Source organism: Buteo buteo, chromosome 7 (genome assembly GCF_964188355.1).
Source record: "Buteo buteo chromosome 7, bButBut1.hap1.1, whole genome shotgun sequence".
Lineage (NCBI taxonomy): Eukaryota > Metazoa > Chordata > Aves > Accipitriformes > Accipitridae > Buteo > Buteo buteo.
This window is the reverse complement of record NC_134177.1, coordinates 31,190,983-31,218,876: the sequence shown is the minus strand read 5'-3', so window position 1 is coordinate 31,218,876 and position 27,894 is coordinate 31,190,983. Positions and strand designations below refer to the sequence as shown.

The window sequence follows — 27,894 nt, the reverse complement described above, 5'->3', positions numbered from 1 at the left end:
CAAAAGATTTCCTCTGTATATTTGTATGAACAAGAAATGAGGTGTTTTTCCATTCTGTTTTATTTCAATGCTTTTACATGTATAAAATATACTTTAAAAACTTTACATTAAAACTAGCAAACAGTTTGCTTCTAAGAAACACCATCATTTCTTTGTAAGCGAGTGCACAAACACATACCTCTGATGCAGCTTTCTGACCTACAGCAAGCTGACTAAAGTGTTTGTGGTGTAACACCCTCCATCAGATCAAACATGTTAGGGAGGAGTTTCCTTTCCTCAATATCCATCCTGCTGATTCAGCCCAAAGTGGGAGAAACAGCCTCTCACTCAAGCTCCAATGGCAATTGGTTTATAGGCTCCTCCCCTGTCACAGTTTGGAACCCCGTGAATAAACCAGCATTCAAATTCATTAAGAAACATTACTCCTGGTGTCCAAATTGTCTCACTATCTTTTCACTCTCTTTTTTCAGTTCCTCAATGTGAGCATTTAGGCACTCCAGGATGTGCTGGGATCTCAGTTCTTCTTCTTCCAGGTATCTTGCAGCTATCGATCCAACTGAAGATGTAGGCAGTGGGCACTAAAGGGAAACAAAGGGATATCAGGTATTCTTTCATTCCAAGCTTCAGCCAGAAACACTACTGATCCTCAAACCATGCAACTAAATATGCTTCTAAAGGGCCCTTGTGTCATTTCTATCTTATTGGGCAGACTAAGCACTCAAGTCTCATGCTTGTATCATAGGTAAATGACCCTCCCAACAGTCTCCAATGAACAGTGAAAGCCTCCCAAGCCTCTGCCAATACTGCAGGGAGTAAAATCAGTACCACAGCACACACAACTTTTCCATTCCAGTAGCTCCCCTCTTTAAAGCACTGGGGGTCTACAGCTGAACAGAAATAAGCTCTCCATGTGCCTACATAACCGTTGCACTTCACAGGTGGAACCCTGACCCCAGAGTTATCAATAGGAATTGACTGTTTACTTAGGGGAATTGCAGTTTCACTTCAATTACCAGCCCCTCCACTTCAAATAATGAGAGGGAATGACATGGCATGTGCAATCATAGCATAAGTCCAGAAAAGGCCACTACAAAATACCAAGGGTTTTGTCCTGGGTGTGTTAGTGCAGCCTCACACTTAAGGTCTACATCCTGCTCCTTGTCTTCATAAAAATATCAGTGAGCAGTATCATCTCAGAATATGGGTTCCAGGGAAGAGAAAGAACTGCCAAGACTGGACCGGCACTGGGGATATCTCTGCTTTCTTTTATGTATCTCCTCTTCTTCCCTGAAGTAATGGGTTCCTGGTACAATCCTACAGGGGAAGTACACACCAAACTCCCATCACAGCTCACTGAACACCACTTCAGATCAGCTAGCAATGGTTAATAAAATATCCCAGATTCTTTCCTTTACAGTCAAGAACTATTCCTGCTACTCACATCACTTACCCACAAGTTCTTAACTTACAAAAATAACATCGTAAACTAGGTTTAATTTATGAGTTGATGAAGAGAAGCTTCCTGCACAGGGGCTGGCAGGTGAATTAAAAAATTACTAAGGGGCAGCTTTCCATTACAAAAAACTTGCCTCAATGTCTTGGCAAGAGAATGTAACTGGTTATTTCCAAATCCTGGAGTCTCATGGTCTTCTGCTTTTTTATCAACAGGCAGGAACAAAGGGAAGCAGAAAAAAGGCTGCAGATAACAAGCAAATCTCTCCCACCCCACTGTTGCCTACTGATGAGAATATTCCTATTTTAATGTTAAAGGAACTGATTTAAAGACACTAGAGCCTAACCATGAGCAGGGAGTCCCAGTCAACACCAGGAGAAATACTTGCATTTCCTTAGAAACCTTATTTCTACCTTTCAGAACAAAAAGCAACACATTCTTTTCTACTAAGCATCAAGCCCTAGAGCTTCTCAGACCCTGAAGTGGAACTGTTTGCACTTCAGTTCCAGTCCTGCAATCTGAAGAGTTTCCACTTAGAATATTACAGTTCCCTAAGCTCCAAACATTTGTTTTTCGGACATGCCCACAAGCTACTTTAGTCTTGAAACAATCAAGATCTATTCTTGGTAGTAAACCGTGTCAAGATCTACAAACTTGACAAGCCTCCATTTATCTATGTGTCAGCCTTAGAGACTCTTCTCTGGGCTCCCCACAAAATAAAAATAGCTGTTGTCACTGCTAACAACACACAACCAGAAGAGAAAAGAGGCAACATATCTGGAGCAAGGACCAGTACTCAGGGTTCTCCCCTCTCTGAACAGCCCTGTCTGGCCCAGGGTATGACAACTGCTCTCAGTGTCCCTCTTTCATCCCCTCCCCTGCTCAAGTCAGTCTACACCCTGGTCATTACAGTCAGTACTAGGATATATGGTCTTAAACACCAAAGGAAGAAGTGATTGAGTCTAAGTTTCCTGTATCTTGGGCAAGTCCTCCAGCAACTGAGCTGAGGTAAAAGTACAGAGAAGGTGCCAACACTGCCCCCTACTAAAAAGCTATGATCAGCAACTAGGAAAAATAATAGCCTCCCCTTGTGCAGTTAAGCACTGATTTCACGTTTTCCCATCAGCTAGCATAAGTGGCTTTAAGTTCAGCGTGCAGTCCCATTCAGAGGGGTCAAACTCACCCTGTGCATTACAGTGAACATAGATGTGCAGCACCAGCTTTCAGAATCACCCAGAAAACGTACGTTGAAATACTCAGCACTCCACATCCACTTTGAGCCTCCACCACCAACCCAAGCCAAAAGCTGAAGCAGAATTCTGAACTGACATAAGCAGGTCATGGTACACAATGATGTACAGCACCAGTGTGGAGAGACCCATGAGCTTCTGAAATTAGCTTAGCAATTATATCAAACACAAAGCCCTTTCCCAGAGAGTTCTGAAGAACAACCACATGGCTCCCATTGTGCAAGTATTAAGCATCCAGCAGTGGTTTTTTCCTCCCTGTTTAATGTTTGATATATGCCTACAGAATCATACACACCATGCAGCCAGATCATACGTTCAAAAATCTGGCTCCTTTTGCCAGATGAGACACCAGCTATATCTTCAGCTGTTGAATAGCAACCAGCTTCTATACTGCTTACCAAAGGCACAGATTCTCTCTGATGATTTGAGATGGACTGCTTAGATGCTTCATCTGCAAAATCTTTGTCTCCATCCAGCACATGGAGCAAAGAATCCGCTCCCAGCAAGGCACCCAAAGCAAGTGACTCCATGGAGTTCTTCTTGGTGGTCTGGGTGGGTAGCTCACCCATCTCAGGTGTCAGAGTTCCTATTTCAGCAGCCGCCCATCTCTGGGGCTCCCCTTGATGATGCTGAACAGTCCCGTCAGGCTTGTGATATATTCTCTCTGCTTGTTCATCGTGTTTGTGCTGTGCTTCCCAAGTTGTCCTGGAAGGCAGGATTGAACACGTTTGACAGTTTGCCTCTTAGCAGCTGAACTTTAGCAAAAACTTCCACAGAGATAACAAATAACATACAAGTTACTAATAGCCCTGGCAACCCAAACCAGCTCTTATTCCCATAGGACTTCCAGATGCATATCCAGTCTCTAGGGAATTCTCTACTCTTCTGCTATTGTAGATACCAAAAACTACAGTCGGCACATCCTAGTACTGCAAAAGAAAGGAGCACAGCCACCTGGGCCAAATTTAATCCCTGCACCAAAAAAGAGCACATACTACTTCTCAATCAAAGAAAAAGGCAAAGACAGTCAAAAGACAGCCAAATACTAGCTGGCTTTGCAAAACGCAAACCAGCTGGGACTAAAAGCTATTGCACTACTTAAAGCATGAAGGCAGACTCCAAAACAGTCCTTGTGTTCTCCCATACTACTGTGTGCTGGAGATAGATACTATACATAAAGCACATCATTAAAAACCCACACATCTCCACGCCTTCTGTTCTCCTTCATAATAAGGAAGCAGCATCCTTGGGGTCAAGTAACACTCACCTGCACTGCACAACCCTGGCCTCAGGCTCTTCATCTTGCATCTGCTGAGCAGTGCCCTCGGGTTCATCCTGGCAGACCTGCCGAGTGAGCTCCAGTTTTGCTCTGGCCTCTGCTAGATCCTTCCGCAATTGCTGGTTCTCAGATTTTAATTTATTTAGTTCAACAGCATAGTCTTCACTGAGTGCTCTTAGGGTGACATCTTTTCCCTAATGGACAGAGAAGGGCTGAAGTCAAAACTTCTGATTTGCAAGACATCATAGTCAAATCCAAAGCAAAGGCTGGCAAGCTATTCCTTCAGGTGTACCCTCTAATCTCCATTTTGACTGGCAAAATTGTCAAGGCTTTCGTAAGAGCAAATCAATTATATATTCCTTACTGTGTCTGCATCCAGACAAGCTGTGCCGATCTGCCTAGGAAAGGAAGTCTCTCTCAACACTGGATGCTTTTGAAAACAGGAAAATACAGATCAAGACTAGTTCAGATGTATCTGCCTCTGGCCTCGGGATAATGAGGAGTACTACAGGACATCAAGTTCTCTTCCAGCCCTATATTCTAGGATTCCTTCACCTATCTCAGCTAAGATGCAAGCCTCTCAGCCAAAGCTGGGAACACTCAGGTGGCACCCCCATAAACTGTCTGTCTGAGCAACTCTCTGGGTATGAGTAGCAGGCTCTGGCAGATACTTCCTACAGGTATGAAGAAATACATACCCCAGTAGCTTAGCCATTGATGAGAAGTAACCACTCTCAGTGAGAAACTACCTTCCATGTGATCCACCAGCAAAGCTGCTTGCAAGAACACTTCCAGATCCCTTCACTCAACTTAGCAAAGGCCTATAGTAATAAGTATGAAAGGCCTTGCATATGCCTCCCCAGCTGTGATGACCCATAGCCCTTTAGAAACTTTCACTGGTAAAAGTGATCTTTTTTAAATTTTTTTTTGAAACTCTAAACAACTTGCCTCTCCCCATCTTCTCCTTACTAGGCTAGGTGGATATAATTTCCACTGTTTCTACTCCTGTGACATTCCCACTTTCTTTTTGCCAATTCTATTAAATTTAGATGCTTAATTCATTCTCATCACTGCCGTATCTAAGGACTTTCCAAAAAAACCTGGCCAAGATCCATAGCTCCTGTGCCATGGGGCTGTGGGGCTTTTTTTTTTTTTTTTTTCCTAAAAAACAAACAAAAAAACCCAAACAGGTTTCTTGCTTTGCACTTTGCTATCAAGTTTTTGGTAAGTCAGGCAGGCGAAAGCCCACCAGGCACTTCAAGTAGAAAGTAACGGGCCTTAGGTTATTTCAGACTCAAATCAGCTCTCCAGAAAGCTTTGTTTTTTCTCCATCTCACCAGCCACAAGCTTCTGTTCAACACGTTCCCAGGAATTTGGTACATTTGACAATCACCCCAAACTAGTATTAACTGCTGAGTATGTCCTTCCCACAGATCTGACACAATAAAAGCTCTGATGACACATTCCTGTTAGATTTTCAGCTGTCTGAATCTAGTCCTTGCCCCTGTGAGGGGCACACTCTGGTTTATGTGAGACAGAATTTGCAAACTAGCCATTCCTTCCTTCACGCAGGCACTAAAATGAACCACCTTCAAGGTATTATTCCTGCCAAGACTGCTCCTCTTCCATGCAGGCTCCCCTCTTCTCTGGATGAGGTGGCCTCACTCAAGAGTGCCACATCAGCAGGAGCCCACTACAGTGCCCCTTCCCGGTGTGTTGCCCCAAGGCATCCAGCCCATATTCCCAGACATGCAAGGGACAGTCCTGCCGAATGGGTCCTCACCAGGAGAAGAACATGCTCTCACCCCAGAAATTGCAAGGACCAGAGCAGTTACAGCAATGAGGCAGGTCAAAGGGACATCACAGATTTAGAATCAGAGGTTTGAGGTAAACTGGCATAAAATGGAAATGCAACAACATGTAGTAAAAAACACTGGCCAGACCCCATGGAGAAGAAACTGAGATGACGGCTCTGTTTCTGCAGTTCTCCTCACTACTCTCTGACTGAATAAGATGCTCAGTATTTCTGCACCTTATTTCCTCACAAATTGCCTCTTTTGCTTGGGTTTTAAGTTCACTGAACTCTACCAAGCACTTTGAGAGGCCTGGGCAAAGACTGTTACTGTTCCCAGCCAGGGGACACACAACGCTAGCTGCTTCCCACCTCTGGTCCCTAATGTATACCTCTGGCATACCACACTCTGTTTTTTCCAGCATTTCTGAGAGATGACGGTTTTCCAGCCTCAAGGTTTCCAGCTGGACCAGAATTACCTGAGGAGACAGAGGCAAAAAACAAGCTCAGAAAAAAGAACACAACACGTGCCCACAACATCCTACAAGCATTTTCCACCCTGAATTCAAGCAAAGCAAGTTTGGGGCCATTAGTTGTGCAGGGACCCTATGGAGAAGACCATACAAATAACCATGCACAGTCATTTACTTTAGTTTTCAAAGATGTCATCATCCAGGCCTAGTTAGCATGAATGATCTCAAAGAATTCTGTGGGACTGTCAGTTACTGGTTTGAAAGCAGCAGCAAGACAGATTCAATGAACACCATAAATTAGAAGATTTAATCAGAAGGGTCTCAAAGTCTTTGTTCAAATGCTGAAGAGAGAAGGAAACTTTAAAAACTAGGATGGTATTCCAAGCCTTCAGATCCCTTAAAGAGACAGCATAAGAGTCTTCTGCCTTTTTTTACCCTGTGCTCCACCGCTTTCCTCTCTGCTCTTTCAATCTCTGTTCTCAGCCGCTGTTCTAGGTCTGATGTGGAGCCACTTGCAGATGCAATTGTGATGTCCCGCTGATGTAACTCTTGCGTCAACCTGGAGATTTCCCTTTTCATCCCTTCTAGCTCACTGCTGTGAGTTTGTTCAGCTTGAATGAGCTGCTCTTTCAGCTGGAGGAAGATATGCACACACCACCCATGAGCTTTTAAAAGATGTTTCAGCAAAAAAGCAAAAGTATTGCACATGGCAACGTGAAATCTAAGTACTGGAAAACAAAAAGCTCTATGTAACAAGCCCTCTGTGCATGCTTGTCCTTCTTGATTGAAAACCACCTCATCCCAATCCTTTTCCACACCATGAACTGCCAACTGGGCCAAGACATAAGTTACATGCTGCAGAGTACTTGAGAAGACCCATAATTGATCGAATCACAGTCTCTTTAGCTCAACATTCTATCTCTGTGGCCTACAACAGATACCCAAAGGTTTACCATCACTGGGCAAGCACAGTAACACTTTCATAATATAACCTTGCAATTTGCCACTCAGCCTTACTGAGGCAGAGATGGCATCTTTAAATAGCTCTAGCCAGACTTTTCTTCCAGGAATTTGTCCTCAGTCTTTTGAATCAATACTAGCTTGTAGCAACTTAAGCTACCCATGGCAAACTTCCACAAGCTAGCTATGCACAGGGTAAAAATATACCTCTTTGTTTTCATAATTCCATTTGATGACCACTAGTCCCTGCATTATGAGAGAATAATTATTCCCTATTTACTTTCCACATGACAGGCATGATTTTATTTTTAGTATGTTCAATCTCATTTATCTCTTTTCCAGCCTGGTAAGACCTATTCCATTCAGCTGTTCCTTGTGTAAAAAACCACTCCATCCTTTTGGTCATCTTTTCCCATACCTTATCTTGTTCTATTCAATCCTTTTTGAGACGGCAGACCTGCACTGCATACAGTATTCTGGCAGGCACACTGTATATTTATTCAGTGACATGATAGAACAACAACATAGCATAACTTCTTCCCTAATATTCCATTCCATTAGCCAGAAATATTAACCACCCAAACTTCCAGGATTTTTCTGAGAATTACAAGCATTTTAGAAAATTGAACCAGAATCTCTGCCTAGCCATGTAAATACTATACATATGGTGATTTATCTCCATGTCACCTCAATGCCTCCCAAGTATATAAAATAGAAACAACCATAATAAATCTCTTTCCTCCCCAGCAGCCTGTAGAAGATTCATTTATTGTGTGGCTGTTTAAATGTGTAACCAAGCACGCATCTCTGGCGAGATCTGCACCTCTGTACATTCAGAATAAAGGATGAAAGATTTTCACAGAAGTGAGATTTTTCACTCAAGTCCAATAGGGTTTCTACTCTAACCAGGCTCCAGTAAAAGCTCTCACACTAACTGATCTAGACCATTATTAAAAGTCAAGCCTTTTGGAGGGCTTGCCTCCCTCAGGTGCACAGAGCACTAGGGCAAGGTCCTCATGGCAGATAAGCTGCTCCATCTCTTCCAGCCCCTAAGTTCACGTCTAAGTATCGAGCCTGAAACAAACTCCCTTATTCACATATGGACTAGAACACATTTGAAGCCCTGTCTCAAGTGCGATAGGACATACTACAGCAAAGCCCATTCCCTCCCTGTTCATCATCCTGTTGGGAGCCTGTATTAGGCTTAAACACAGCATTCCAGGCCTTAATTTCTTTGCATATTTGCCCCTCCAGCACTAATTCAAGTATCTCCACACTATAGAGAAGTATTGCGTCACATAGAGGTAGGCCTAAGAGATGCTCACAAAGTAAGCTGCATAGCTATGTACAGCAACCTGCAAACCTATCCTCTCAACTCCTGCTTTGTCAGATCTGCTCCTCACCCTTCAGCATATCACTGCCTCCACAACACTCCTGGCCTTTGGTCCCATTTGGAGCTTTGCTAACTGTGCACTGCTGAGGCACATGACACACACAGGAACAGCTGAGTCCACAAGTACCTTTCCCACTCTCCACAAACAAAGTGATATTACCTTTTTAATCTCTGCCTTTGACTCAGTATGGTGTTCTTCCATTGACTGCAGCTCTTTGATATTCTCATCCAGCTCTTCACTCAGCTGTACACACCTTGCATTTGAAGACACCAGGCTGGGTGCCAAATGTAAAACTACAGATTAGAATACCCCAAGGAGGAGGACATGGTCAGAGAAACTTTGATTTTCCAAGCAGTCTCCTATGTCTGTCATAACAGAAACCGGACTCTTAACCTAGAAGTTCCTTACCAATCCTTTGGTTTTGTTTACCAAAATCATTTCAAAAGAGATTGGGAAGCTGATCTAACAGATGATAGCCATTTCTTGTTTGTTTCTTTACCATACTAAGATTACAAACTTCCCATGCAAACATTAGTCTGAAAACCACAAACTCAGAGAGGAAGACTTGTTTATAATTCTTATTTCCCAGGAAGGTCTAGATCTGGTTCTTAGCAGCTGACTAACAAAGACTCCTTAACCTATTACAAATGAAGGTGCTAAGCCCAAGCAAGCTAAAACACTGGAAACACCCCCAGTGTGCAGTGAAAAGTAGCCAACCAATTAGCAAAACAGTCTCACTATTAAACCATAAAATGAATAGCATTTGATTTCTTTAGCCCTTTGATATTCAAAATAAGCCTACAAAAATCAGTGGGACTCAGTAACTTGATGAATACAATACATTAGATATTATATTATTATCCAAGTTTCATTGCACATCGAGGGGAAGAAAGCAGTCAGCTACCTGTTCTCAAGATGAGTCATCTCTGACTGTAAGTGCTGTTCCTTCTTCTGCGCAACATCCAGCTGCAGTAGTATATGCTCCAGCTCCAGCCCTGGAGAAGACAATTGTTTCTCTTGCAAGTGTTCTTCCAAGGCCCTAAGCAGAAACATGAATTTTAATCTCGGCACAGAAATGTCACGTCTGAGTTCACTAATACAGGGAACATAACCACCATTTTCTTGTAATTCTCTGAAAAATACACAAAACCCAACAGTAGATGACACCTGTGTGCATTGTGAATAAGCAAACACACCAGCTGGATGACTACCCCCTGTTTTGAGTTCAGGCTGATTAAAAAAAGACTACATCCTATTGTGACGTTGGCCTCCCTGATCCAGACAGTCTCTGTGGTTAGCAGACATCCAGCTTGCAAGAAACAGCATGGCTGTTAGGTAACTTATGTCAAAACCTTTTGACACGGCCATCAAAACCCTATAGCTTTTGCATGTTGCCAGTGCAGATGAGGAAGGCCAAGATTATTTTGCCACATATGTAGTTACTTTACCAAGACCCTAATCTGACATCATTAAATTGGTAAGAACTTTCACCTATGTCAATAAGCACATTATCAAATCCTGAAAGGCCTCCACCACTAGACTGAAAATGCCTGGGGAAAAAGAAACTCAAAAGCCCTGTGCTGCCTCCAGAAACCTAGCTGAGTAGAATGCTGATCCCTTCCGCACTCTTCATTGAGTTATCAGTTGATTTCAAAAGCAATGCAATTTGTCAAATGCTGCAAGGAAGTGCAGCACTTGTGGGAAACTACAGTGTACCATTCTATATATCAACCAGTACAGATCCAGCTGTGTGAAAATGCTTTTACTGTCCTCAGTGGGAGAACCAGGAATATAGAACTGGATTCAAGAGCATAAGTACCAGCGAGGCACAGATGTTACCTGTTGAGGAGTTCTTTAGTGTGAAGAGTTTCAGTCACCCTGGCCAGCTCTTTCTGTAACTGTTCCTGGTGCAGCTTGGAGCTGTCAATGAAATCTTCCTGAGACTGCAAGGTGGCTCTGAGTTCCATCTTCTCATCCTGTAGCACCTGCACAGGAGGGAGAAGGAATGACTGTTGCAAGATGGACCAAATCAGTTTGCTGTAACGCGATGAGAGGTTGATCAGACTTTTAAGGAACGCTTGGAAATCCTGCAGAGCATCATATGGGTACAAAGCCAGCTTTGAGGCCAATCAGGAACTTTACAAAGGCTGTTTCTAGAGATGGGAGCTCTAGGATGAAAAGCCTTCCTGCTACCTCTCACAAGCGCTGCTTTATACTCAGTTTCCTAACAGTTCCTCCACTGACCTCTAACATTTTCTTGGATTGCCTTAACTCTTCCTGAACTCTTTGCTGATCTTCCAGAATCATCCGATTGTTTACAGTCAGGTCATCCACAATCATGTTAAGCCTCTCCACCTCCAACTCATTGGCACAGATAGCATCATTGGCCCTCTCCAGCTTGCTGGTTAAGTGTTGGATTTCTGATCGGCTGGCCAGCTCCACCGACTCCAGAATCTGCTTCCGATTGGCAAGCTGAGTCTGCTAAGAGTAATCAGTTTGCATTAAAGCTAAATTATAGTATAGAAAACACAGTATATCAAAACTACATTCAAAACAACTACTGATTTCTTTGTGTAACAAGCCACATTCTCAAAGTAAGCAAAACTACCTTTCAGGGAATTAGGGAAAGTACTGTTGCAGGGTTACACAATGGGCAAAACTGAAGGCAAACAGAATTAAAAAAAAATAAAAATGAGGGGGCCCTCTGACTCCAAAAGGGATTCAAAGAGAATCTGGGAAAAGCAGATGTCAAATCACTCAAGTTGTCCAAGTATGAACTGCCTAACAACAAAGCTGCTATTGTTGCAAAACAACTATTTTTTGCTCATTAACCTAAGGTTAGGTCAGGAGAAACGGCAGCATGTAAGAGGGTTTGTAAATACCATACACAAGCTAGAGATTACCCAATCATTAATTTCACACCAGGATAGAAAGCAGCTCTTGGTGCACAATGAAAAAAAAACCCACAACCACCAAACTGTTACACCCAGTTCGGGTTTTGATCTGTCAATTATGTTTCACTTTAGGCAGTAAATATCTGGTTCTAACAGCTTGTGAGAATGCTCACTTTGAATGTTTCATTGTCTTAATGGCTGACAAAAAAAGTTGTAAGGAACTTATGACTACCAAACAATACATGCTCTATTATTTATAGGCACAATACTTTATTTCATAGCATTTCTTTCCATGTAGCTAGCTGGTGAAATTTAACAAGTCAGCTCTCATATAAGATTCTAAAGAATATTCACTTCATATATTTCTTTTTTGAATAGTACCTTACAATTTTTAAAGGCTGAAACAAAAATATTTGAGTAGTCTTTTACTTCCAATTTCTAAGAGTAGCAATTCCCGCCAGCTTCAGAATCACCACATGCCTTGATTTATCGCCTGATACATAATGCCTCATAACTAAGAAAACTACAGGAACTGTGCATTTGGAAGACTGTGGTATAATTTTGATTACAGCCTTTTCATTATTTGAATAGTCGTGACAGAAAACATAATCAGGAAGGGCAAGAGTTTAAAGTAAAGCCTTTCTCTACCCAAGAAATCGGAGTACCAGACTACCTGAATATTTATTTCTGCATTAAGAAAACATTTAAGCTATCTTTTATTTCCAGCCACAGAACATGCAGGACAGCACAGAATTCCAAGTTTCACCTGCTGACTTTAAAGGCTGCAGGTGTTACAGGAAGGTGCTCATCACTAAGAATGCCAGGCTTCCCTAAGCTGCACTGAAAGATATGAGGGGAAGCCAGCTGAAAGAAGAGAAAGAGGAAGTACTCCATGGTCACAGATCTCAGCTTGACCTTGTGCCAGAAAAACAACCAAGCATACAAAATGCATAGAAACATCCAAGGCAAAAATTTAGCATTTTCATGCTGGGCTTTGGATTCAGGCAATCTGTTCACAGTACCTCTGCACCTAAGTCATGTACACTGCTTAGGAAAAATCTCCCCGAATTTGTGTTTTTCTGCTGCACAGTGAGAAGAGTTCCTCTGCACTCCAGTATACCAGCCTGCACTCCAAGGACACATCTGTTTTCAGACAATTGAGCCATCAATGATACAAAGACAGCAGAGCAGCAAGACCTTCTGCTCAAGGACTCTCTCTCCATTTGTAGATCTACTAGTGTCAGCCTTTCACAAAGCCCCTGTCAGAGCCAGCCTCAATCCTGTCATCACAAACTTCCTCCTTGCAGGAGTTTCCACTCAAGAGCAACTCAGGAGCCCATTAAGTGTAAAGCCCCCAGCAAGAGCTTCTTATCAGTGTCTGCTGTGATTGTGTCAGTGTGACTTCACAGCTGTGCTCTAGGTCAATTTGTCTTACTCTGCTGCAGCACCACTAACTCACTGAATGATTAGCTTTTCAGGAACAGCAGCCCCACTACTTCTTGCCTTTATGAGACTTTTAAAAAAGAGGTGGGGTGGGCGGTGCAGGGACAGGACTGAAAACTGGTGTTACTTCAGTACTTTGCAGAAGTATCTGTCATAGGGGAAGACTATTTTCCAACATCGTCCACTGGGCTGGACCCACAAGGTACACGTGTTTAGCTACTGGCAGGTACACAGCTTTGAACTAGATGACATGATGTAATAGTTATTGTAAAGTGTCATATGCTGTGGTCTCTACCTCCTAAGGAAAGCTTCATCCTACTATCTTCTATACTAATTGGAGGGGTGGCAGGGAGAGCTGCACAAGTTTTATCTAACCTCTGTTGACAGACTCCAGATCTTTTTTCCCCACAGAGCACTCATACAAGTAAACCTTATTCCACTGGGACTTTAAAAGTCATTTCAATGGCAACCTAAACTGGATTCAAGCCTGAGAGATTTCATTAATCTCTCCCTCTTCTCCCCTCCCTCCTCCCCCACCTGTTACCACAAACAAAACAAGAAACTTTCAGCACATATGAATTGTACCTGAATGAGCTCAGACTGTTCAGCCAAAGCCTTCCTCTGTGCTTCCAGCGATGCCACCTGCTGCTGGTAAAGCAAGCGCTGCTTCTCCCAGTCAAGTGATTTTTGACGAAACTCCTGCAAGGACAGCAGGGGTGGCTTGGAGCAGTACATCCATGCAGTTGACAAGAAGGCCCCCTTCTAGTTCATATCCATGTTTACTTTCTCTCTCCACCATATCCTCATGCACCTTTCCCCACAGCAGGGAAACCATTAGCCAATCATTTGATGCACCAACTCAGCAGTATAAAACGCCTCACATAATGTGCTGCTTGTATTTCTTTCCCGCCTGAGTTAAAACGTCAGTGTCAATTATTGCTGTTTACAAATGTTAAGTGCTAACAGATTCATGGCTAGTTTCATGGATTTGCTGTCAGAGGTTTAACAATTCAGACTGGCTTTAGCTTCCAAACACGCTGCTATTGAAGTCACTAAGATGACAAGTACGAACTACAGAATTTTAATGCTAATCTCTGCTCCAGAAATTGGATACTACATCAGTCAGATGTGTTTGTTGGACACAAAATGTTTCAGGGTACAGTAGAAGAAAATTGAGTGCAGTTGAGCTCAGCATAGCACAAAGATTAAAAGATGAGACAGGGTTGAGAAGAAGTTTGACATGTAGCTCCCTCCTCCTCAGAGAAGAGAGATGACAACCTCACCACACTGGAATTCATTCCATTCACATAATTAATTACTCTTCCAGCACCTTCTTCTTTTTATTTAGTCTAAGAATAAGAACACCAGCATACTTTATCCTGCACACTCAGATGCTCCAATGCAGGAAACTGCCTTTATTATACAAGCAGTTGAGAAGAGCTATACCTGGAGAGTAGATGGAGAGTACTTTTAAAGCAGGATTCATAGCCCACTTCCTAGTTGACTATTCAGTCACCAGTGAAGCCCAGAAAGTCACGTTAATACATACAAACTCTGGTTGGCACTTGCTTATTCATTACATACCTCCAGCTTCCTGGTCAGTCGGCTTATTTCAAACTGGTCATCCCCTTGCCTCTTGTTAGCTTCTCCTCTAGCTTCTCTTAGTTGTTTCTTCTGCAGCTTCTCATAGCTCCTCCTCAGCCTGGACAACTGCAAGGAATACAGTGAAAGAAACAACTTTGTTCAAGGCCGTAAGGCAAAAATTAAACAGCACTTTGAAAGAAGGCACACAAAATGGCTTCACACAAACAATTCCCCTAATCAAGGCCACACAGCTCACAAGTGAAGACTTCTATTTGTATAATGAATCTAATATACCAACAGGATTGCAAAATACACCGAGCTGTGCAAGAGTAGCAAGATGCCACTGAAGTCGTGACATCAGCAGCTCTAATTAGGCGTCTGTCTTACCACTATTAAAACATGACTAAAATATTGATAAGATGACCATTTACATGTAGCTGTTAATGCAGTAAGAGCATGGTACCCATCTGTCTACAGGTGGCTCCCAGCCACAGTAGTAGCAGGCAGTACCTGTGGTTGATCTCCTCAGAGAGGGGCACATCACACCACACATGGGGTGGGGGCTAGTTCTACACAGAGGTACAATTTCTTATGTGATTAAAATACACTCGTGAAGCTCAGGTGGGAACTGGAACTCTTCTGCTTAGTGGGAGAAGAAAGATTTGAGAATTGCCATTATACATAATATCAACACTACTTCATCTGTCATTTTCTGATTAGATACACTATGTATTTCACAATGAGTGGAGAATGCCAACAGAAAATATCATTCCTACGCCTACTGCTAGAATGCTAAAGTCATATCAGAAGCAGGAATGAGGAAAAAACTCTTGACATTTAAATGACCCTCTGTGCAAATAATCACTTGCAACTTGCACAGAATTTTCCATCTGATGAGCTCCCCCCAACTCAACTATTAAATAAAAAGTCTCCAATCAGCCACATGAATTTGAGAAGTCATCATTCCCATTTTACTGGTGGAGAAAGCTAAGCCCATGGATGAACAGAAGGACTGTGAGAAGAAAAAAGTCTCAATCGAGACCTCACGCACTGATCACAAAAGGTTCTCCAGAGCCCTGAGTCAGCAAACTACATAGACATGTTCAATGGGAATGGACAGGCATACAGGCTTAGAGTTAATATACAAACATCTTTTGACAAACACATCAGAAAATTACAAGTACAGGTTTATTCTTTCAACAACCTCAGTGAGTTAGACACTGTACTGGTAACAGTGGTAAACCAAGACAGAACGAATCTCCCCAAACGGTACTAAGAACAGAAGACTGAGGAATATTGGAGCTTAACGTCATCTACATTAATACTGTGTGGGTAAAATACCAACACATTGCAATTTTGGCCACAACACACATGCTGTATTTTAGCCTTAGCAATTTAAGCAGATCTGCCAATGCACCTCAGCTTTGCTTTGCAGCTTATCCACAATTCCAGTGGGAACATCTAGTGAAAGAAGACTGTTAGTCATACTGAACAGTAAGGTGTTTTAAATGAGCACAGATGCCTTCTGTCCTCAGAGCAGAGACTACCAAATTAATTCAACTTCTGGCTTACAGTGAGCATGAACTAGGCCCAACCCGCCAGAGAAAACAGGTCAATGCTCTACTAGCTGTTCATGCCATTTAACTCGCTGCTACTGACAAGCAAGTGGAGACAGGCAAAGAGTTAAGACATAAACATGGAATGCTGTTATACCACCTGCAGGACACTCCACATCTACCATCTTGCAGTGAAGAAGCAGCTTTTTGAGATGAAAGCTCTGAAATTATTTTCAGAAAGTATTTTCTAAGTATACTTAGTTTTTATTAAGTGTATTAAAACTAATATGCCTTGAGAGAACAAAATCCTTACCAACAAAATCAGAGTCAATGGAGACAAAAAGAAGATAAGACCACATACCATTCTCGTTTCTTGATCTCATGTGATCCAGGCCAGTTGCACCACCGCCCCTTTTTAATTTCATGAAATGCTGAAAGAGCAAACTGCTGCTGCCTGTACCCATGGCAACTTCAGAATAAGCACTATGGTGACTAGCATGGGCGAACACAGGACATTTTTGCAGTAAACTTCTGCAGATGTCTAACACAGGAAAACTGCAAGAATAAATCTACTACACATTTCTACTCCAACAGTTTTCTGTTCATCACCAAGTTCCTCCAAAGTGCAAAAAACAGGCCTAATGAAGCATAAAAATATTACTTTGCCTACACTCAATGCTCTTATTTGTAAGAGCATAAGCATTAAAAGAATGGGAAATTTTAAAAATATTGCATTTAAACAAAAGCAATGACACGAAGTATTTCACCTATGAGATCGTATGTCATCTGAGAACTAAAAACCAACCTTCTCTTTTTGCAACTCACCTCCTCTTGAAATTTCTTCAGCTGTTGTTCATATTCTTTAACCATGTCCTGTTTGGCTTTTTCAATGTCTTCTACCTGGTGACGCAACATGCCAACCTGAATTCAGAGTTAAAAAGCAAACAAATAAAACAGTAGAAGTGGACTTTACTGTCAGTAGGTACTAGGATTAGTTTTCATTTCATAAATATACATTATAGTAGGAGTGGTAAATGACTATTAAAAGATCCTAATTCTGTTAACAACTGCATGTTTCAATGGGGTCACTCACTATGAATCAGATTAAGTCTATGTCTAAATCTTTGGCAGGTTGGGGCCTGAACTGTTTCCGTTCTGGCCTCTTGTTTTGAGCCAGTTTCTGGCTTTCATTTTTGGGAATGAAGCTTACAGTTTGGGCTTGTGTCAAAAAGCTATTTCTATCTGGTATTTTCATCAAATTCTTCATAAACACACATTATGATGTCAGGCTATCTACCAAGAGAAAAGATGGCCATATCATTATCTTACTACAGTCAGGTGAAGTGGAGATTCCAAATACCACATGGAGATGAGAGGGACAAAGAAAGAAATGGGGCTTTGAAACTCATGGGGAAGACTTCCCTTGCATTGATTCAACTGGTCCTGTGACTCTTTTTTGTCTTCCCCCCCTCCATCTTTTTCCCACCCACAAACCAGAGTGGCCACCTTTCTAACTGCAGATGCAAAGGACAGCAAGCCAACAAATTAAAAGAAATCGCCACAGAAAATTCATGAGTAAACCAAAAGCATTAATATACTCCAGTAGTGACTTTAACCATAGATTACAGTTCAGTTTTGAAATCAATGTTTGCTTTTGGTGGTAAAAAAATATTTCAAGTGCCTTGAGAAAATACAATTGATAATAATAATGATAACCTATATGATAAAAATCACCATTCTTGCAAATGAAAATCCTGTGGCATGACTCCAGCTTTAATAACTCTGTAACAAAGGCATTAATTCCAAAACTTGCCATGCAGACCAGTAGAAGCACCTGACCGTATTAACAAGAAACTACATAGTTCTTAACCCGCTGTTGCTACAAACTGTCCCATTTCTCTATTTTACTAGATTCCACACCAAATTACTAAAAGCTGCAGCAGTACTTGGGTAATTTTGAGGTGTAGTATAGTTGTACAAGCACCCAAAAAACCCAACTGCTTGTGCAGTTATCAGCTGGCTTTCAACCCAAGAAGTCAAAGCAACTTCATCAAAGAGCTGCCAAAAGACAATTTGTAGTGAAGAGTCTGCTGAAAGATAGGACACAGCAGCTATAAGAACAAGTTTTAAACACCTTCAGAAAATGTCAATGTGGCTAGACCTTAAGATATAGCCACCCAGATTCCTGCTGGTGGATACATCAGTTCATTTGCACAAGAGAAATTTATGGTCCACATCCTATGCAGAAACTTCACTTACTGATACTTCTCCACCGATACAGAAATTTGGTGCACTTCCCCCAGGTCTTTAATTAAAGGCTACAAAACCTGAGCTGCATGAAATAGCCCTTGGAGAATCTCCCAGCAATATCTTGGTGTAGTTTACACCACCAAATGTTTCTTCCACCAATGACTGCAGGTTGCGGGGCTGTTGATTACTGTTATAGCCAGATCCAGTGTCTCTGGGTTCTCTCTAGAAATTCTGACAATTCAATCTGTGGACTTCCACCAACCCTTAAGGAGTTGATCGCTTGACTTTGATGGAATTACAGAACAGGCACCTTGTTCCACCAGGCTCCTTTGTAAATTCTATTCCTGATTTCCAGCTATGAGACAAGCTCCTGTTTCACTTAGCACCGCTATTTGCTAAAGGTAACCCCTTGTTTTGGTTTAGCATTTAAAAATTAAAAAAAAATAAATAAATCAAAACTGATGAAACAATACCCGAAACTCATGTCCATGCAAAGTCAAACTCTGAAATTCAGGTTCAGCCTTTATATTGCATTGTGACATGTAAAACACACAGGTTGACATCAATCAGAAAACAGTATGAAGCTGAGGTACCTCCTTATATTTTTCCTGCAGAGCAGCCCTGGCAGAGGCAAGTTCCTGTTCTCGAACACTCAGGCAAGCTTCTAAAGCCTGTGTCTGTGTTTCCCATTCAGATTTCTTGTGAGCCACCATAATGTCGATCTGCTTCATCAGCTCCTGCAGCTCAGCCTCACAGGAAGTCAAGAACCCACCGCTGGAAGGGAAAGAGCTTCAAGTTACAAAGCAGGTACTGTACCAACAAAGTCAGCAGAACAAACTGATTTGCACGAAGGAACCAACTCTGCACATGCAGTGCTTTGAACTCTATGCAAATTAGCTTGCAGAGAAATATACTTAATACTTACGTGTTTGTCCCACTCTCTAATGCAGTATCTCACAAGTGGCATGTTCGTATCACTGGGCAGAGATCTAAATTTGGCAATGACCAATGAAGAATACTTGTGAAATCTCAGTGAGAACAAATGACCTACACACTTTAAATGTAGGGGGTTTGTCTTCTATACAGAGAACTGTTACAAGCACCTACAAACACTTATGCCTTTGTCTTGGTACTATGCATTATCTATGTAAACCGGAGCATGTTTGATCCATATTTTGTATTTGCCTTAATTGCTCTCCAGGCAGAGGCATTTTATAACAAGTTTCAGTCACCAGAGAAATCTTACAGCCAAGCTATCAGCTCCTGAAAACAGAAGTTTATCACAAATGCAGACAAACCCCTAAGCAGAGGGGGTTGGATGACAACATGATAATGAAGAATAGAACATTCGCAATCCATTGGGGAGAGCATGCTCCCTAGCGACACAGCAATTTCTAATTTTGTGCAGTAATTATTGAAGCCAATTCAACTAACTCCTCTAAAACTTCACAAGCTGCTAAGCCAGGGACAATATTAAGGCTTGCAAGATACAGCCCTAGAGGGCAGTGAACTCCATGATGATCTTTACCCCTTTAATTTCCCTGTCAAACAGGAAGCACTGAAAAGAAACGGAAATCAATAGGTTAAGGGATTGAAATTTTCCTGTTCCCCCAGGGCACATGCACACTTCACAACTTGGCAGTTTTTCTATAGGGAAAGAAATACTTCTTAAAGGAGCCAAAATCAGTTAAATTTGAAGTTCACCCTGTCCTGCAAGTTAACCAAATATTAGCTACTATTATGCAGAGCAAGAACATTTCCTTCATAGCATCTGCTAATATAAAGCTAAATCTAAACTTGATTTCTGCAACCAGTTCTCTGTAGAAGATATGGTATCAGTAAACTTGAGTCACATTCTCAAAGATCACTATGAAAATGGCATCAGTGACTTTTGCTTCACGCTTGTTTAACACATAAAACATTTTTTTCCATTATCGGCACTATAGTATCTCTTGGGGATCCAAAAGCCTAGATACTTTCACCTAAGAGATAGCATTAAGGATTCTTCAGAGATGAATGAGACTGTGCAGTTTCAACACAAGCAGGAAATAATCAGATGTTTTCAATAAAAACAGATAACAAAGTCATGTCTCATTAACCTTGCAAGGCTGTTACCAAAAAAATACTTATTCACACCTTTAATTACAACTGCTCCTGATGTTAGACAGTAAGAAGGGTTTACAACAACAATAACGACAAAGAGGTAAGGTTTTCAGGAAGACATAAAACTAAATTTCTAACAATTAAGACTACAATATCTGATAAGAGATTATTGCAAAGCTAGCTCACTCAGTGACTTTACTTCTGCACCAGCTGAAGACCACTGCACACGGTATTTGTCCACCAGCATGCGCTAGTGGACAAACTCCAAAGCCCTTATTTAAGCAACAGAAGCTTTGTCTGATACCAGAGAATTTGATTCTGAATAAGAGGGAAGGTTAATATTTAAATGGTTTTGAATGACTGGTGTATACTGTTGCATACATACCTCCCCTGCCCATTTCTTTGCATTCCTTCCAGCAAAGCCTCCATCACTAAATCCTGGTGGTTTTAGCAGCTAGGAAAGTACACAAAAGCAGCAGTCACCCATGGTATTATATGAACAAGGCTACTTCTCCATCCAACTGCAGAGCAAGCTGAAGTCCACAGAGGAAAGAAGTTTAAAAAAATTACAATTAGCACACAGTTACAGGTGAGGAAAACAATGGTCAGCTTCATGAACTTACAAGCCAAATATCTCCCAAATAAATGAAAAAGACCCAGTGCAACCATTCAGCACTATCAAATTGCGGTGATATAATCATGGGATCTCTTAAGTGGAATAACTCAAAGAGCAGCAGTGGAGGCAAATCTGCACTTCAGCAAACGGGTAAACTCAACACACTGGGACTGGCAGATCTCCCATCTCCTGAGTGCACCAAACTGCAGAGGATCAGGACACTCAGGTGCTTCCAAATGGGCTAGCCTAAGATCCACCCCTGACAGGGCTATTTGTCTCTTCAGAGAAAAACCGTAAGCACCTTGTAGCAAGTAGCAGTAAGAATGTATCCATAAATTAGATCTCTTCCTAGTCTGTTACAGACTAGGTTAAAGAGACCACACAGTTTACGATTGCATTCAGGACACAATGCTAGTTCACATGGTTGCGAGAATTTTCTTTTAAGATAGCACTAACTCTTTAAAAATTCCTCTGGTGCCTTAAGCTATGAAAATAAGTTGCACACGTTTACAGTAGCAGTACATTGAGTTAAAAACAACATCCTTTAAGTCACAAACACATGTATGTATGCATACACATAGCAGTTTCACATATTTGTGAAGCAAGAAAGGTTTACATAAAAGGCAAAAATGGGGAATAAAAAAAAAAATTAAAGTTACCATGGAACCACACCCAGAAAGGTAGAATTTATTTCAGTGGCTCCTCCATGAAACTGTGGCTCTCTAACAGAAATATGGTTAAACTCATCCTGAGGATACAAAATTACACTTCAGTTTCACTCTGTGGATGTATTCACACAATCTTCTGTTTCCAAAACATGTGTGCACTTTCTCAAGTATTTAGAGATGGATCCTCACAACATCTTTCCTCAAAGATTAATACGGCATTATCAAGCAGTCAACAAAAGGGGGAGCGGGTCACGGAAAGTGAGACTTTCAGAAACACATACTCAGCTTTGCTCTCTTTCACTTCCATCAAAGCTTCTATCCTGCTCCTACAGCATTTTAAAACACCATCCAGAGATTAAAGCCTGTCCCTGGGAGCTGTATTTTAAACCACACACATACACAAAATATGTATTTCACTGAGGAAGGGAGAAAAAAAAAATTCCTATCCCTATGCCGATACAGTGTTTTGTCTCTTTTGGGTCCCGTCTGTGCTCAACAAAATTCAATCAGTATGCAGAACATCTTTGTTGTACTGCTGATGGCAGAGCTGCTGAGGAGAGTAGATGAGCAGATCGCCAGAGCTGCTGACAGCTCTCCAAGACAGTTCTCCAGGTGGCAATAGCAGACATTAGCCAGTAACAGCTCTTCTGTTTCATTCTAATCACACCTACACATAATTGATTTTCAGTGGGTAGCAGAGAGACTTCATTGTCCACCACAGAGAACGTCTGCTAGAATTCAAAAAGAAAATCCAGAGAGCAATCCAGGTCCTTTATCAGCAGGTCCTTCTGTGAGAGGTTGGGATCAGTTCGACACTGAAAGCTCTAGTGCCTTGAGGAGCCAGACAGTATCTACTCTTGCTTCTGATAGGCTTTAAGCAGGGCCCCCAAGGTAAGATGCCCGTATCTGCCAGCTTTGCATACTTGCCAGCTTACCTGTGTTTGGGGGAAAAGCCTTAAAATCAGACACCTCTAGCCAGTTTTATCCTACATCAGGCTTGTTGACTTAGTATTATATTTTGACATCTCAAGCTTGCAAGTCACTATGTGCAAATTACAGGCATCTAAGTAAAGACCCACACAGATACCACAAAAAGAAACAGCCTCTGCCATTAAATACAGCTGAAACAACGAGAGCTGGCCTGTCACTTCTGAAATTGAAGAAAGAGGAAGTATTTGGGTAAAAAAAAAAAGGAGATAAAACATTTAAAAATCAACAAGGTTTAGCATCCCAACTCAAGAAAGAATTGTTGCAGTAGAGGCAAGAGGAGAAAATTTGACAATACGCAGGAGGACTTAAGAATACTGCCCGTGAGGAAAGACTGGGATTATTTTACATTTAAAAAACACTGTAGGATGCAATTTTAAACTGCCGGCTGGAAGTAAGCTTACAACGAACAGAAAAGCACAACCCACGTTGCAGCAAGCACTTCCCAGAAGTACCGATAAACAGGCGCTGGAAAAGCCATCTCCGGCTGTTCTATGGCCAGGCAGGAGCCCGCGGGGAACCAGCCCGAGCAGCTGCTGCTTCGCCGGGGCAAGAAGTGACCCGGGACGGGGTCCCCCTCGGCGTAAGGCCACCCGGCCTCTCCGGAAGGCGCACCCTCATCCTACGGTGTTTTAATTCCTCCTCACCGGGAGCCTCGACACCGAACGACCACTAACGATGTTTACACACACCCCGAAGGCGAGCGTATCGGCCCGCAGGCCGAGGCGCTGACCGCGGCCCCTTCCAGCCCTGCTCCCCGGGAAGAAGGCCCCCCTGCCCGGGGGGCTCCGGGCTCCCCGGCACCGCCCTGGTTCGCTGACTATGGGTCGGACCCCGCCGCTCAGGGACGACGGTCGGCGACCGTTCCTGACGGCGGGAGGCCAGCAGTGGGTTGGGCTGGGCTGGGCTAGGCCGGGCCGGGCTGGACCGGGCCGGGCCGGGCCGGGCCCGGCTCGGCTCCCCGCGAACACCCCTGCCCCCGGTCCGCCCGCTCACTCCCACTCCCCCCCTCCCCTCCCCGCCCCCGCCGCTGCCAACCTAACGGCGGAGCCAAGCCTGGGCCTCGGCGGCGGGTGAGCGCCGAGCCTGCGCGGGGACTGCGCCTGCGCACTGCCGGCGCCGAGGCTGCCTCCCGGAGATGGGCAGGGTAGGGGGCCGCGTCGCCCGGTGTGGGGAGGGGGGGGACGGACACACGGGCCGCGGGGCTACAGTGGCCGGGAGGGGCGCCGGGAGGGGCGCCGGGAGGGGCGCCGGGAGGGGCGCCGGGAGGGGCGCCGGGAGGGGCGCCGGGAGGGGCAGGGGGCCGCATCGCCCCGGTTACCGGGGCTGCGATGCGCTTAGGCCTGTCCCCATGCACCCCGCCTGTCCCCAGCCACCGCGGGGCCGCCTCCGCCCGGGGCGGCTGGAGCGCTCCACAGCTCCGGGTGTAAAGGCGAGGCCTGTTCAACGTGTAGGTCTGGAGCCGGGCATGGCGAGGTGGCTCCTGCACCCTCTCGAGAGTCCCAAACCTGGTTTGGTTTTAAATAAATATGGGTAGTCTCCAACCCCGGCACGATCCGAGCGGCCTGCTGCTGGTTGCTGTGCTGCAGGAGTCACACAGGGGCGAGTGCTGAGGTGAGGTTTCTGGGAGGGCAGAGGAATAATCGAACGATCACAAGAAACCCCTGGAATGATGACAGTAGCTGAGGGTGGAGGACAGTCTTATTTTTCTCCTGTTTCACCCGCTTCCTGGAATTCAGGTTTTGGCAGCATTTCATGTGCCATTAAATCCTTTGTTCTGCCTCTTTCCCAGATTCACAAAGGATCAGAGACTGAAAGCGAGTAGGCAGCAAACAATAAGCAACAGTTCTGTGCAGAGTTATAGGGGACAGGGGAGCTCTAGGTCCTCAAGCTCACTCAAAAAGAGACTTCTAAAGGTCAGTAGCTATAAATGCATGTAAATCTCTATAATTAATAACAGGCCAGTTTTATATGTTCATCTCTGATGCATATCAATCTGCAATTCAGTCTGATAGTGTTCCTTTTAGATGAAGTAGTTCTCCTGTGGTTATAACTGCTTTTTGAGTGGATTAGAAAAATCAAGTTTTTCCATAAAAGTTTAAGCTTAACAGAAATTGGATCAAAACTGGAACAAGCCCATAGTCCAAACTCCAGCTACTTGGTTGGGGATGTGGACGTTAGAAATAGTATCTGCTTTGTGTCACAGATTTAGCTGTACTCGCCTGCTACAACGATGGACAGCGAAGTGCAAAGGGATGGCAGAATCCTGGATTTGATTGATGATGCGTGGAGGGAGGATAAATTGCCATATGAAGATGTGGCTATCCCTCTGGTAGGTGAATTGCTACTTATCAACCTGAGTTAAGACTGGTCTGTTTATCACAGCCCCTTCCAAGAAATGGCACAGAGAGTATTGCTTGCGGTGCAGCTAATTTGTACAAAAGGCTCCCAGGATGGATCTGACTCAGTCTTTTCTTGTCCTATATGCCAGTCATTCCTTTGTGTGTATGAGGACGTGTACGTTTCTCTCCCCCTTCGCCTGACCAGTTGCCAGACCTCCTCAGAACTGGAGTGCCCTTCCCATTGCACAATTCTGGGTTTAGCATCAGAGGAGTAGAATTATCCTTTCTCTCTGCTTCCCCTTCACGTTACTGGTGTGTGAAGTGGTTTCCAGTTGGTTTGTAGAACAGAGAGGATCAGTCTCATGCTGACAGTTGCAGTCTTGGTTACATTTTATCTCCACTTTCTGAAATTCCATTAAAAGAAGCTGAAAATTTTTCAAACATCTTCCTAATCAGTCTTTTCCAGATACAGGGTTGCTGTTGCCAGTTCCAGGATAGCAGCGAAGGAACTGGCATCTGCAGTAGGACTCTTGCTTGTAGCACTGCATCCAACGCATGGCAACTATCTTTTCATCCAATGTACAAGGCCAGAAGGGTGCAGCTGGGGAAAAGCTATCTCTGACCCCACAAAGCCCAGAGCTGAAGCTTCAGATCTCCCACACTGACGCCTTTCCTTAGCTATTTTGAAACTACCAGGGAAGTGAGAGGTATCTGAGGATTTTCTCTTTCCTTGTTCCCTCTGGTACACAAGGTTTACCCTGGCTAGCACTTGACAAAGCAGTCATGCTAAGATTGTGGGGACTGACAGGCTGCTAGTTTCTTTTAGCATAGAGACATTTCCAAATTGCTAGTGACATTGCTAGGCTCAAGCTTTAGCCCTTACACCACTGTCTTTTCAGAGATGGCAAGGAGCAGCTACACACCTCCAAAATCCATATACATGGCACACAAGTTTTCCTGCCAAGATTTGGGCTTGAGGGAATGATCTTGCAGAACTATGATTCTTGGATATGAGGGCCCAAAACCCCCTTTGCTTGGGACAACCTGTACTAGGTAGGCTGAATATTATGAACTAGTTCCTTGCTGACAGTTGCCTTTACCCTGTGTCCCAACATTACTGTTTCTTTCCTTATGGCCATCTCTTGAGCTACTTACAGTCACATACTGATGGCAGCCTCAGAGCAGGAAGCCTCATCAACTAACAATAGAAAGAAAGGCCTGGCTGTGGATATAAAGATCCCCAGGGCTGGATTGGCTCTGATCACATAGAAAAAACAGCACAAATTCACAGGAGACTTACTCAGCAGCATTGTAAAGGAGCAAACAAAATGGCTGTAAAGTATTTGAGGCTGTCCCAAGCATCTGATCGCTGCTTATTCAAGAGGTTCCTATGAACTCAAATGAGCTCTAATCATATGCTGTTTTCAAAACTGAAAAATTTTATTTAGCTCATACTGGGATTTCCAGAGATCTAGAACTCAGAATTCTTGCCCAAATGGTATCTGGCAGATAACACGCACTCTGTGTGACTGCACCAATACAGCAACACAGAGAACAAATAATACCAGGAAGGAAAATGAAATCTCTGTTAAACTGTATTTCCTCCTTACTGTGTCATTAGCAGCTCTGTGTTGCACCTCTTAGGGGTTTCTGACTTCTACTGTTGATATAGCACAGCCACACCTGAGTTCAGCATGTAGAAAGAGGAAGGATTTCTCACCTGCCATAGGAAAGTAACATGTTACAGAACCAGTTGTCTTAATAACAGCTGTAATAAATGCAGTATCTGTATTCCTGGCAACAGCAGAAGAAACATATTGCAAACAAGCAATGGAATAATTACATCGTACTATTATTTACTTATTTTGCATTTGCTATATATTCTCCTTCTTCGCTGTGTGTGCAGTCTGAGCGTATAGCAAGGCCCCAGGGTCCTGGAAAAGCAATTTACCTTTCAGATTAAGCAGCATATTCATGTGAAAAGTATATTGTTCATAACTGGGCTTAGTAATATTTTTAAGTGGATCAGTATGTATGATATGTATTGTTCAGATGCACCCTCTGGTCTCGTTTGTGGGGTTTTGTATTTATCCATATGAAGTCTTAGTAACCTGCTCCTTTCAGGAAGCATATTATGTGTGGAACGCATTGTACCTCTGTTTTGTTCTCAGAATGAGCTTCCTGAACCAGAGCAAGACAATGGTGGCACAACTGAGTCTGTGAAAGAGCAAGAAATGAAGTGGACAGATTTGGCTCTCCAGTATCTCCATGAAAATGTTCCACCCACGGGAAACTAGTGAATCAGTGAGATTTCAGGCAGTGGATGCAAGAATGCAATATAAAAAATATTTTTCCGCTGACCATCACTGTCATAAGCATCTCTAAGGAGGAAACAACGTTTCTGAAATAGGCTCAGATTCAAACGATGGTTCTGCTCACAGTCACCAAACACAGTTTAAAATGCTTCTATAGTGAGTGTGAAATAACAATGGCTATCTGACACCTCAGAGCTAATATCAGAATGTTTCTCTTACGTAAAATTATTTCATATCTTCTGTTAAGTTGTTCTTAAGTTGGTGCCAATTCTGATCTTAAATGTTTTCTACATGTGATAAAACAAGTAGTTTTTACTGTCTCAGGTTGTTACTGATTTCAAAGCTCACAATGGGATCATTTCTGACTCTGAAGGCTTATGTCCCAAGAGGTATTCCTGTGTATTCTGTGGTTAGAGTTCAGCATACAAAAACCAAATAGCCATAAGTCAGTTGTTACCATCTTTAACTAGTGTGTGGCTGAGGAAGGTTGTGTGGGACAGGTGTGAAAGATTTGTCAACAGGATTCAAGAGCTGG

General features: G+C 43.1%; 2 protein-coding genes across 9 annotated transcripts; one reads left to right on the top strand and one right to left on the bottom strand.

Annotated features, from left to right (window-relative positions):
• Positions 1 to 22: 22 nt before the first annotated feature.
• On the bottom strand, positions 23 to 24,443 carry CEP63 (centrosomal protein 63). 7 transcript variants are annotated; one of them, XM_075032190.1, is made up of 15 exons: positions 24,248 to 24,443; positions 20,817 to 20,964; positions 18,922 to 19,102; positions 16,904 to 16,999; positions 14,523 to 14,648; positions 13,524 to 13,637; positions 10,846 to 11,082; positions 10,441 to 10,586; positions 9,506 to 9,640; positions 8,761 to 8,875; positions 6,683 to 6,880; positions 6,167 to 6,253; positions 3,971 to 4,176; positions 3,102 to 3,408; positions 23 to 578 (listed from the first exon to the last, which is right to left on the bottom strand). In XM_075032190.1, exons 2-15 carry the CDS (start codon positions 20,858 to 20,860, stop codon positions 420 to 422), a joined length of 2,151 nt encoding a protein of 716 aa, XP_074888291.1. In that variant the 5' UTR covers positions 20,861 to 20,964; positions 24,248 to 24,443; the 3' UTR covers positions 23 to 419. The 7 variants fall into 7 exon arrangements, with proteins under 7 accessions (XP_074888291.1, XP_074888288.1, XP_074888292.1 ...); XM_075032187.1 differs by lacking the exon at positions 24,248 to 24,443 and adding an exon at positions 23,741 to 23,819; XM_075032191.1 differs by lacking the exon at positions 24,248 to 24,443 and adding an exon at positions 23,741 to 23,803 and having other exon boundaries at positions 20,817 to 20,885.
• On the top strand, positions 23,712 to 27,679 carry ANAPC13 (anaphase promoting complex subunit 13). 2 transcript variants are annotated; one of them, XM_075032199.1, is made up of 4 exons: positions 23,712 to 23,849; positions 24,495 to 24,618; positions 24,909 to 25,034; positions 27,216 to 27,679. In XM_075032199.1, the coding sequence occupies exons 3-4, from the start codon at positions 24,936 to 24,938 to the stop codon at positions 27,339 to 27,341; spliced, it is 225 nt and encodes a 74-aa protein (XP_074888300.1). In that variant the 5' UTR covers positions 23,712 to 23,849; positions 24,495 to 24,618; positions 24,909 to 24,935; the 3' UTR covers positions 27,342 to 27,679. The 2 variants fall into 2 exon arrangements, with proteins under 2 accessions (XP_074888300.1, XP_074888301.1); XM_075032200.1 differs by lacking the exon at positions 24,495 to 24,618 and having other exon boundaries at positions 23,722 to 23,849.
• The last annotated feature ends 215 nt before the right edge of the window (positions 27,680 to 27,894 follow it).